This window comes from Eschrichtius robustus, chromosome 1, assembly GCF_028021215.1.
Source record: "Eschrichtius robustus isolate mEscRob2 chromosome 1, mEscRob2.pri, whole genome shotgun sequence".
Lineage (NCBI taxonomy): Eukaryota > Metazoa > Chordata > Mammalia > Artiodactyla > Eschrichtiidae > Eschrichtius > Eschrichtius robustus.
Genome location: NC_090824.1, coordinates 143,919 through 154,996, shown reverse-complemented (window position 1 = coordinate 154,996; position 11,078 = coordinate 143,919). Strand labels below are relative to the sequence as shown.

General features: G+C 44.2%; 1 protein-coding gene across 1 annotated transcript; it reads right to left on the bottom strand.

Moving 5' to 3' along the window:
• Positions 1–2,809: 2,809 nt before the first annotated feature.
• Positions 2,810–10,583, bottom strand: LOC137770778 (uncharacterized). The gene is given in 5 exon segments (XM_068553658.1): positions 2,810–3,234; positions 3,319–3,401; positions 3,593–3,654; positions 10,112–10,453; positions 10,554–10,583. Coding segments are annotated over 5 exon segments (942 nt in total).
• Positions 10,584–11,078: the final 495 nt, after the last annotated feature.

Below are 11,078 nucleotides of genomic sequence, written 5' to 3'. Positions count from 1 at the left end.
CTATGAAGAAATATTTCTGTGCTACTCGTCCAAAGATAGATGGGGAAAGACAGACAAGCCTGACTCCATGAAAGAAGTCTCAAGTTTAGGGACAAGAAAGTTCCCTGGAATCATTGTTTCTTAGTTGCGGCATGGGAACTCTTAGTTGTGACATGCATGCGAGATTTATTTTCCCGACCAGGGATTGAACCCGGGCCCCCTGCATCGGGAGCTCAGAGACTTACCACCCACTGGACCAGCAGGTGTCTCTCCCTGGAATCATTAAGGAGGGAGCGTGCAGGGCGGCTATGATCCAGCGGAGAAACCACAGCTTCTGAGAGAAAACCCGTCCATGGCATCTGCGCCTGCCCTGAAACTGGTCCTCTTGTGTCCTGATGAGCCCGAGCGCCCCCTGGTGGTTGGAGCGGCCCCTGCAGGGAGGGTCGTGTCTGGACTCACCCTGACTGCTCACTGAGCCTCCTGGGACAGTAACACAGGGCTGTGTCCTAGGGCGTCACGGAGCTGAGCTGCAGGGAAAACTGAATTTGTGAGGTTTCTCTGGAGGTGGAGAGTCATGTTTGGAGAGACAGGTTGTATGCTGTGCTATTCCCAGAACCAAAGCACCCCAGTCACCCCAGCCCTTTCCCTGTGGGCTGAGGGATCCAGTCCCAGCAGTCAGCACTGTTTGTGATGCAGAATCCAGAGACTGAGCAGGTGAGGGAGAGGGTCTTCAATAGTCCTGGGCCTGATTCCTGCACCAGCACCTGGGACAGGACACCGGGGAAGGAGAAACCATGAGACAACCACTTCGCAGATGTCACCATATAATTCCACCTTCCACAGACCCAGGAGATGCTCACAGCTCAGAGATGCCAGCAAGAGGAGGAATGACCAGAACGTTTTCATGTTCATTTTGATTAATGCTTTGACTTTCAGAGAGTTATGTCAGTGAAGATGAGAACCCTGACTCTGAGTAGCACAGGTGCTGTGTTTTCCGCTTGAGCGTGGGTGTGATGTGCAGGTGGGAAGCATGTTTCCATATAAAGATGGTCACGGTTGGTCCTCCTCTAGGGTTGTGGAGGAGGGTGCTGGCTGAGATCCAGGGTGGACACAGCTTCATGTCACCTCTGAAGAATGGGTGATGTTTCTTTTCCAATATGGTACTTACATATCCATATATGTCCATCTCTGTCTATATTATAGGTGTATTAGTTGGCTAGTGTGGCCATTACAGAATAACAGACTGGGTGGATTAAACAACAGAAATGTACTCCTCTCAGGCCTGGAGGCTAGAGGTCTAAGGTCACAGTGTCAGCAGGTTCGGGTCTTTCTGAGGCCTTTCTCGTTTGTTTGTAGATGGACCTCTTGTCACTGAAACCTCAAATGGTCTTTTCTCTGTGTGTCTGTGTGCATCCCTGGTTTACTTGTATGTTCGTTATTACTCTTCTTAAGTGTGACAACGACCCTTGACCACCCCTTAGCGAACAGGCTGCTTGCAATGCTCTTCTCAACTAGTCTTGACCTGTGGGCTTCTGTGTTTATATTTGCATGGCCAGGTTTTGTCAAGACCCCTGCTAAGTGAGAATAATGAGAATCTTCCACCCTTGAGCTCTAATCACCCTCAGTATTTGATCAAATCCATCAAACCTCCTATCACCCACACGGTAGCTGATCACCCTGATCTCCTTTTAGCAAGAATCCTTGTCAGTCTATGTAACCAGAATCCCCTTAGCCTGTATTTCTTCTCTTAATAATATCTGGTCCACTCCACCCCACCCTCTTCTTGGCCATAAGCCCCCACTTGCCCTGCTGTATTTGCAATTAAGCCAAGCTGCCAAGGCTGCATCCCATATGCAGCACCGAGTTTTGTTTTCATGTTTTGGATGAGGTTTATATTGGAAACATGAGTATCATTTTCACCACCCATGGACATATAACTCATGACTGAATGAAGCTGATCTCTCATGTATATCTTCCCTAAGCCCACTCACAGCCATTTGTGCGTAGGGACACTAGACTGTTTTTCATCCCTAGGCCTGTGACTACCTTAAACCATCGCCAAGAATCCCAGAAATGTGAAAAGCATGGTACTAATTTGACCTCAAAAAGTGCTCAATTACATGACGGGAGTTGAAACAAGAAAAGAGTGCATCACCTTGACTGACCTCAGCTGAAAATGTGTGTGTGTGTATGTGTGTGTTCGGTGATTCAAGCAACAGGCCACATTGTTAATGTCCATGAATGAGCACAAAATGACAGTGTTTATTTTGGGGTGCTCATAAAAGCTAGAAGTAGGTGAATTTGCAGATATGGAATCTGTGAATAGTGAGGATCATTGCAGTATTGGAGCACTCTGGCATCAGAGTCTATAACACTGCCTACTGCAGAATTCAAAATGTTTGTGCAGGTTGCCTGAAAGCAGGAGGGTGTGTCTCTTCCTTCCATATGTACAAAAACAAAACAACAATTAATACTGTTTAAAAATCTCATGTGCATTCTATGCATATTTACAATTTTCACGAACTTCAGGCTCAAATTGAACCTTATGGTGAGCCGCAGGGTTGTTTTGAGCTCCTTTGAGAAAAAGATAAATAAAGAAATGAAAAACAACCTTCATTCTTGAGTATTATATGTGTGTGGGCATGTGAATATACATGTACAAAACCATAATAAAAATAAAAATTAAGCAAATATGTACAAGCACACAAAATTTTCTAGACACAACATAATCTACAACAATGAAACATTAGGATACAGAACAGGGTCTCTGGTGGAGCTCCTGGGCAGGAAGAGGAAAGCAGAGGTTCTAACAAGAATTCCCTCCCAGCCCCTATCTGCACCTGCTGCAGGCCCCAGCCCTGTACTTGTTGGGTCCTGAGCGCCCCCTGGTGGTTCTGGCCTCCGTGCAGGGAGGTTTGTGTCTGGGCTCACACTGACTTCCCCTCACTGTGTCTTTCGCACAGTAATACACGGCGGTGTCTTCAGTTGTCAGGCTGCTCAGTGATAAATAGACTTGGCTCTTGGAGGTGTCCCTGGTGATGCTGAGCCGGGACTTCAGAGTTGGGTTATAATATGTGCTTCCATCACTGTACATTGCACCAACATACTCCAGCCCCTTTCCTGGAGCCTGTCGGACCCAGCCTACAGCATAACTGGTTAATGAGAATCCGGAGACAGTGCAGGTGAGGGAGAGGGTCTGGGAGGGCTTCACCAGGCTGGGTCCCGACTCCTGCAGCTGCCCCTGGGACAGGACACCTGTGGACAGAGAGAACCACGGTGACTCATGGGCTCAGATGCAGCTTCCCCATGTGTTCATGGCTGAATCCCTGAGACACTCACCTCTGGGAGCTGACACCAGAAAGAGGAAGAACCCCAGTGGATTCATCTTCTTGCAGATGATATTATTGAAGCCCAGAAAATGTCTTCGAGCATGAGGAGAAACCCGTATTTAAGTGAACTGGTACTTTGTTTTTACCTTGTGGTCTAAGCGAATATTTGCATATAGGAGGGACGTTTTTATAAAAAGCATCAAGTAGTGAAGGGAGGTCCCTGTATCTGGGGCTCCCCCTGTGAGGAGGGTGCTGACTGTGCCCTCAGAGAACTCAGCTCCCACCTGGGGTCACCCTCCTGATGCCTGGGGGACCCTTTGTCCAGGAATGAAATGAGGCTGAAGGGCTAGTCAGGAAATCAGCTGTGCTCAAAGATTAATGGCAGATTTGGGGAATAGACTTTAATCCCATGGATATATATATTTCACATAAATACCCATCAAACATTCAGGGTCCTCCAAGATATCAGACACAGATACTTGTTTTTTCCTTTCTGCAATACCTCATGTTTATTTGCTGGATGCGTAAATATTTGAGATAAACCATACATGTAATAATCACATTGAATTCAGACATAGTTAAGTAAAATTTAATGTTTATCATAATTCACAACGGACTTCATGTTTCCCTTAACTTGGGTGAACATTTCTTCACCTGAAACAGTTTAAATATTATGAAGAGTTGCTCTGGAAGTGGATTTATTCATAATAACTAAACACACAGCGTATTTTGTGGAGAAGGTAGTCATTCCTGCTGAGATGCTCATGGTTCCTAGCACTACTGACTTGGCCAGTAGCCTGCCCTGCCTTTTTCCTGTGCACAACTGAGTGTCTGCAGGAACACCGTGAGCTTCAGGACTCCTTCTTTGAGGGTGGACATTGAGGAATCCCCAAGACTACCAAAGACTAAGAACAGACAGCTTCGGGAAGCTCCTCAGGACTCCAATATGCTGGGCAGGTGACCTGGTCACAGTGCACAGACTCACTCCTTCTAGAAGTGTTCCTTTCTAACTCTGTCACTGCCAGTGACATTGGAGGTCAGGGAACACAGTTCCCACTGTACTCGGTGAGAGAACACGCAGGATTCTTGGAAGTAAACCTTCACAGTGAATGGCTTTCAGAGTATGAGGGTGTCATGGTCAGAGGAAAGCCCCCACTTCAGGAAGAAGGTTCCCTTGAAAATTCCACCTGAGAGCAGCTTTCCCGAGTCCCTGGGTCAGTGAGTCCTGGAACTGTGCCTGAGGTCATATAAGTAAATGGTGTTGGAGAGCAGAGCACAGCTCCATCCCATCTCACTGTGGGCACTGAGGATGTGGCCTCACCATCTGCATTTCAGTCTGCAAGGATGTAAATTGGAGATCACGGTGGTAATGGTATGTCTGAAATTTATAGTGGGTTTGCCAGGGGTGTTGAATGTTGTCATCAGTGTCATCAGTGATGTTACCTCTCCTGGGAACTAGAAAGACCAATGTGAGTCCCCATCTCTGACGGACACACTTGTACGTGAAGCACTGGCTCTACTCCTGCCCTGCGAGGTCACACCTGTCAGCTCTCCCTCAGCCCAGTGATTTCACCTGTACACTGACTGATGTCGAGGCTGCTGTCTATGAGAAGATATTTACTCCATACTATTTCATGAACAGAGGACTATACTTCTTCTAGCTTTTCCAATACTATTTGCAAAGTAAATAAAATACTAAAGAATCTTCCTGATTGAATGTCGATAATAGGAGAGCCAACGAAAGTAATATGGACAAGAATCACAGGACAAGTCTGGACCCTGTTGTCAGGACCTAAAAATTGAGCTGATATGCTGTGTGATAGGGGAGTGGAAGGGATGGCATCTAAAACCTAGAATCAGGTGAGCACATTATTCACCAGGTGGAAGAAGGGGCTGCATTTGTACAGATGCCCCAGCATCTGCCCTGCCCTTCTTGAGCTGGTGGATTAGAGGAGATCCATCCATATTCATGTTAACATAGAAGGATATATAACAGGTGTCTTTATGTTTCAGAGGTTGGGGATGTGTTGTTAGGGTCTATTTAACCCTAGGAAAAATGTGTTAGGTCACCAGGACTAAAAAATTGTTATTTTTCCTTTGTGAAGATAATTGGAGGCCATTATGACTGGAGACCAGATCATATTATAATGCTGGAGGAATATCCATTAGAGATGACCAATGGGTGATGGTAAAAAGAAGTGGTGAGATTTGCCATATTGCTTTGCAGGTTACCAGGGATGGTCACAGAAAGAGGGCCTGACCATTGTGATGGGAGGGAGAAGGAGTGATGGTGGTGGGCTTCATGGTGACCACGTGGACAGGTCCTTCTGAGGGTCTCTGTGATTTCCCTTATAAAAACTTGAGAGTATAAGCTCAGAATGAGGTGTGGACTTCAGGAACATTGAGACCAGATGGTTTAGGTCATTTTGTATGTTTGTTGGAATCACTGAGCAAAGAAGAAGCAGGAACTATACTTGGAAATCAGCAGTGTCCTCGTGTGATATTAGATTTGTTGCCTTAAATGTTACTGAATGTAGAGAGATTCGCTGTCCTCACATTTCATCTTCTAGGTCCACTTGGAATCCAGTTTCAAATGTGAGGGATGTAGATGAAACATTTATTATGAAGCAACGTGGTATCTAAATTTCAAGAGGTATAATTCAAAATTATTCAAATGTGTTACTGAAATTGTAATTGTGAAAGTCTTCTCTGGGACAACATAAATTAAAATTAATAATAATAATTCAAGGTATTGATTTTGGTTTCAACCGTTGCTAAATCCATTGAATCATTCAAGTAACAATCATTCATAAACTCATATCCATCACGGGTAAAATGTATAGTTAGAAAACGGTCATTCTAACTGATGAAATCTCACTCTCTCCTCAAGGATCTGTGTCTCTGTGGACACGCGGCACAGTTCTCATCAGCAAGACAGGAAGGAGGGTATGTTGGTACATTTCTATTTTTCCGGAAGTGCATCTTTGAAGAAGTTTCCCCTCTGTTTACCCATTCCATCCTCATAGTATCTGAATGAGGCCTTTGAGTGTACTGTGACATGTTCACACATAAATTTCCCATGGCTTAGGAAGTGAATGTTTAACTCCACTTTTCATTGTAATAGAAACACAACAACTAATAATTGAGAAGCATAAAAAATACATTTAAAATATACCCAAAGACAAGCTAGAGATTGGCAGAAATTATTTGCAAAAGACATATCTAGTATATCTGATTGTTATCTAAAATGTACCAAGAAGTCTTAAACTCAACAATAAGAAAGAGACAAAAGTATTAAAATATGGGCTAAAATCCTTAACAGACACCTGCCCAGAAAGACAGAGTTTGGAAATAAGGCTACGGGAGAACATATATCACAGGGAAATGCCAATCAGAACAAGGACATATCCCTGAAAACTTACAAGAGTGGATCAAGTCAGGACTCTGAGAACCTTAAACACTGGGAGGATGTGGAGCGGCAGGGGGTCCATTCACTGCAGGTGGGGATGCAAAACGGGATGCACCCTGGGAGCTATTCTGGTGCCTTCTTGCAAAACTAAACATACTCTTATCTGTGTTGCAGCAATAGTGCTCTTTTGTATGTACCTGATAGACAATAAGACTTTAGTCCAGAGAAAACCCTGCACACGATGCTTACTTAGCTTTATTCATATTTGCCAAAATTTGGAAAGGACCAAGATGTCCTTTCCTAGGGAATGACTAATAAACTGTGTACATCCAGACAATGGACACTGAAATGTCACAGCGATTTGGAAGAAATATTGAAGGGTGAGATGGAAATGCAAAGAGGAGATGCCAGAAGAACACAACTGGCAAGGTGATGTCAGGAGTGTGAAAGTGGCCCGTGAGGACTGAGGTTCCTAAGAGGTTGTACAGAGCGAGGCTGAAGGGAAGACAACTTGGATTTGCCAGGAGGGAAATCTCCTCCTCTGCCCCTCTTGAGTTCCTGAGGCTGGAATGATAATAAAACTAACAAAGACAGATTAACAGGAGAAAAGAAAAATATTGTAACCATAGGCATGGACGTGCCATAGAAATGGACCCAGAAGTGACCAAAGCAGGCAGCTTTTATATTTTTAGGCCAAGATCCAATATTTGTGAGGAATTGGTAGAAGGAGGAAATGTATGCTTTTGGTGTGAATTAGTGAAGAAGCTAAGCAGAGTTTGGGCTGGCATAGTCATTGAAGAAGGAACAAGGTTCGTTCATAGAGACATCCAGGCCTGAATTCCCCGTCCCTGGTGATAAGAGTGTCCCTGTGTAATGGAAAGCAGGGTCCAGCTGCTCAGAGCTGAAAAGCCAATAAAGAGGCAAAGTTGGTAGAAAGGAAAGTTTGCTTTATTTTGGCTGCCTGCAACCGGGGGTAGGGGAAAGAGTTCTCTCCAAAGGCCACCTCCCACTGAGAATCTGTGGGAAAAGGCTTTTATAGGCGGAAGGCGGGGGCTACCGGCAGAAACAGCAGAGTCAACTCTGACAGTCGTCTTGAAATTGGTCAGGTGGGGTTCTGATCAGCCTCATGTTGATTGTTTTAAGTAGAGTTAATCTTCAGTTCCAGGGTCGGTTCGTTCCCATTTCTCTGAGGCCAGTTCTTGGCATTGTGACAGCTTATGTCATGGCTACAGTCTGGTCATCATGCAGTTAACTTCTTCCTCCTGGTGAGAGTTTCAGTATCTACAAGACAGCTCACCGGACATGGACAAGAATATTACCTATAGCCCTGGAGGATGAACTAAAGGTCCTTGATTTGCTTAATGACTAAACTATTATTATTTCCTTTTATTGCACAGTTTTCATTTCTTTCTAGATTCTCTCAGTTCTCTGATTAAACTTACTCTTAGGCTAAATTTTTTGCATAGAAAAACGGCAGGCGGAGGGCATGGGGTAAATGACCATTTCACTTTCACCTCCAGGCACAGGGAGAGCACCTTTCACATGGGAGGTTTATTTCTTGCTTCAGGGTGACAGGGAGGAAGGCGAATGTCCCTCTGCATTGGCTCTGTCTTAAGTCACCTTGAGGCATATTTTGGGGTGGCCTACCCTGAGCCCCAACACTCAGGGCCTCTTTTATCATTTTGTTTCTACATATGCAAACCAAACATGTGATGTAGGTGTCGGTTTACTTGAATCTTACAGATGTGAACCTAAACTGCAGCGTGGAATTGGCAGGTGATGTGCTGGAGAGCACACATCAGGGCACAGTGGGACCTCCTGTCGAGCCCTGGGCTTCTCCACCCTGGACCTGGCCGCCCCTGCAAAGGTTCCTGGACAGAGTTGGGCCTGCCTGTCAGGCTGCAGGACTCTTTGTGGAATGAGAACATGTGTGACTTTCCTGCATTTTAGCATTCACCTACGATGCTGTGGTGAAGAAAGGAGAATAGATTTGTTTTCAGCAGCTTCTGAAAATTCATGTTATTATCCACCTGACTATAAACTTTCCCTACCAACTACATATGTGTCTATTGGTAATAGCTTTGACGGTGAATATTTGGCATAAAATAAATTGCACAGTAGAACAGGATGCAGGTATTATCCAAGCGTATAGGGATTCTATTGGACCTGGAAGCAAGGAGCACATGTAGAAACACCCCTACCCATGTCCCCTCTAACTGGCATCATTCCCAGTAACCCAGTGAGGATCGGGTGCTGCTCAGCTCATTTATATTTCTCAGGCAAGAGGTTAGCAGGCAAGTCAAGAGCCACCATCCTGGCAGGGACAGCTGGTCTACCAGTAGGGCAGAGCTGAGATATCATAATGAGGAAGGAAGAGTATTTTCAACTCTTTATACATCCTCTGGGATAGTTTTGAAACGGGTCAATTTAGACAAGATTTAGACAAGGGAAAACCTGAATATCTAACTTTGAGTCTCTGCCTGTCATATATGACATTTTTTCCCCCTATTTCAAAAAGTCTTTCTTTTTTTTTTTCCACACACACACACTGTATTTTATTTTTACAAGCGATAAAAAGACTGACACCAAGCATTGTAAATGGATGACCACAAGAAAAGCAACAATGATTAAAATTACCAAACACAAAACACACTCATGCTATGTCATAATATTGACATTCAGTCCTCCAATGTAACAGCTCCTTTACTTTGCAGTGAAAATTGATTTGTATATTCTTTGCCTCTGAGTCCTTGTGGGATTTTTTTTTTTTAATTCAAACAGAAAGTCACAAAAGTTATAACCAGTCCTCATCAGTTCACTCAGTCCCATGTAATTAATTTTTTTTTCATCTTGATCTTTTGTTAGCACTTTTATGAGTTCATCAGTTTTTCATTAGAATTCTAAAAATGCTTATTCATTCAGTTCAGCAGTACAGTCAGTTACCAGAATCCTGTACTTGTCAGAGTCTTTTCCATGAATTCGTTGAAGATGAAAGCCTTTTATAGGAACATCTTTGCAAAAGCATCACAGTACACCCAGAACTGTCTGTAAATGACAAAAGACTTAAAAATGACCATGGTTAAAGATTTGATGAAAGTTGATAATAATGCAATTGACAAGGAAATTTAGTTATTTCTGAGACATACATTTTCGAAAAGTCTTTCTAATTCAGAGACTGAATGTGTACGTAAAGAACCATGGATGAGTACAGAGAGGTTCCCCAGGGAAAACTGCTATATGGAGAGGAAACCCCAGACCCTGACAGGAAAGCAGCCCTTAACTACCATCTGCACCTGCTCCTGGGGCTGAAACACACAGTTGTATGTCCTGAGTGCCCCCTGCATCCCCCCTCCTGTCTCCCTGCAAGGAGGTTTGTGTCTAGGCTCACACTGACTTGCCCTCACTGTGTATCTTTCGCACAGTAATACACGGCCGTGTCCTCAGACCTCAGGCTGTTCATTTGCAGATAAAGTGTGTTCTTGTAGTTGTCTCTGGAGATGGTGATTCGGCCCTTCACAGAGTCTGCATAGTATGTGCTACCACCACTACTACTAATACCTGAGACCGACTCCAGCCCCTTCCCTGGAGCCTGGCGGACCCAGCTCATGGCATAGCTACTGAAGGTGAACCCAGAAGCTGCACAAGAGAGTCTCAGAGACCCCCCTGGCTGCTTCAGGCCTCCCCCAGACTCCACCAGCTGCACCTCACACTGGACACCTGCAAACACAGAGACATCCTGGTCAGGAGACTGTCACACATCCACTGATTCCCTCACTCATATCCACCCACATCCTCAGTATCTCTTGCTCTCCATAAATTACCTTGTAAAAAGCAACAAGGACAACCCAGCTCAGCCCATACTCCATGGTGAGTGTTCTGTCCTGAACCCCGAATGGGAGTCCTTGAGTTTCATGATGAATTTTTACGTATAATATCCCAAACATCACTCATAAAATAAATTTGTAATTTTTCTGTATGCATTAAAAATTCTGTTCTGAAAACCACAACAGCAACAGCAGCAATAACTTAACTGATAAGGGAATTAAAGCACAGACTTGGAGAATGTGCTTTCTAATATCATATTTATAAAGGGCTTGTATCATGAATATAAAGCAAATTCACAGCTCAACCACAGCAACAAAAAATGAAAATAATGAACACTGTGCCAGTGATCTGAAGATACTTCCACAAAGAAGAGATAAAAGGTTTTAACAGCATTCTTCATTAAGGATACATAAAATAACACGATGATGAGATACTGCTACTCACTTATTACAACAGCTACAGCACAAAATAATAAGAAATTCAAATATTGCGGATGATGTAGTGCGAAAGGCCCCTCATCCGCTTGCTGGAAGGAA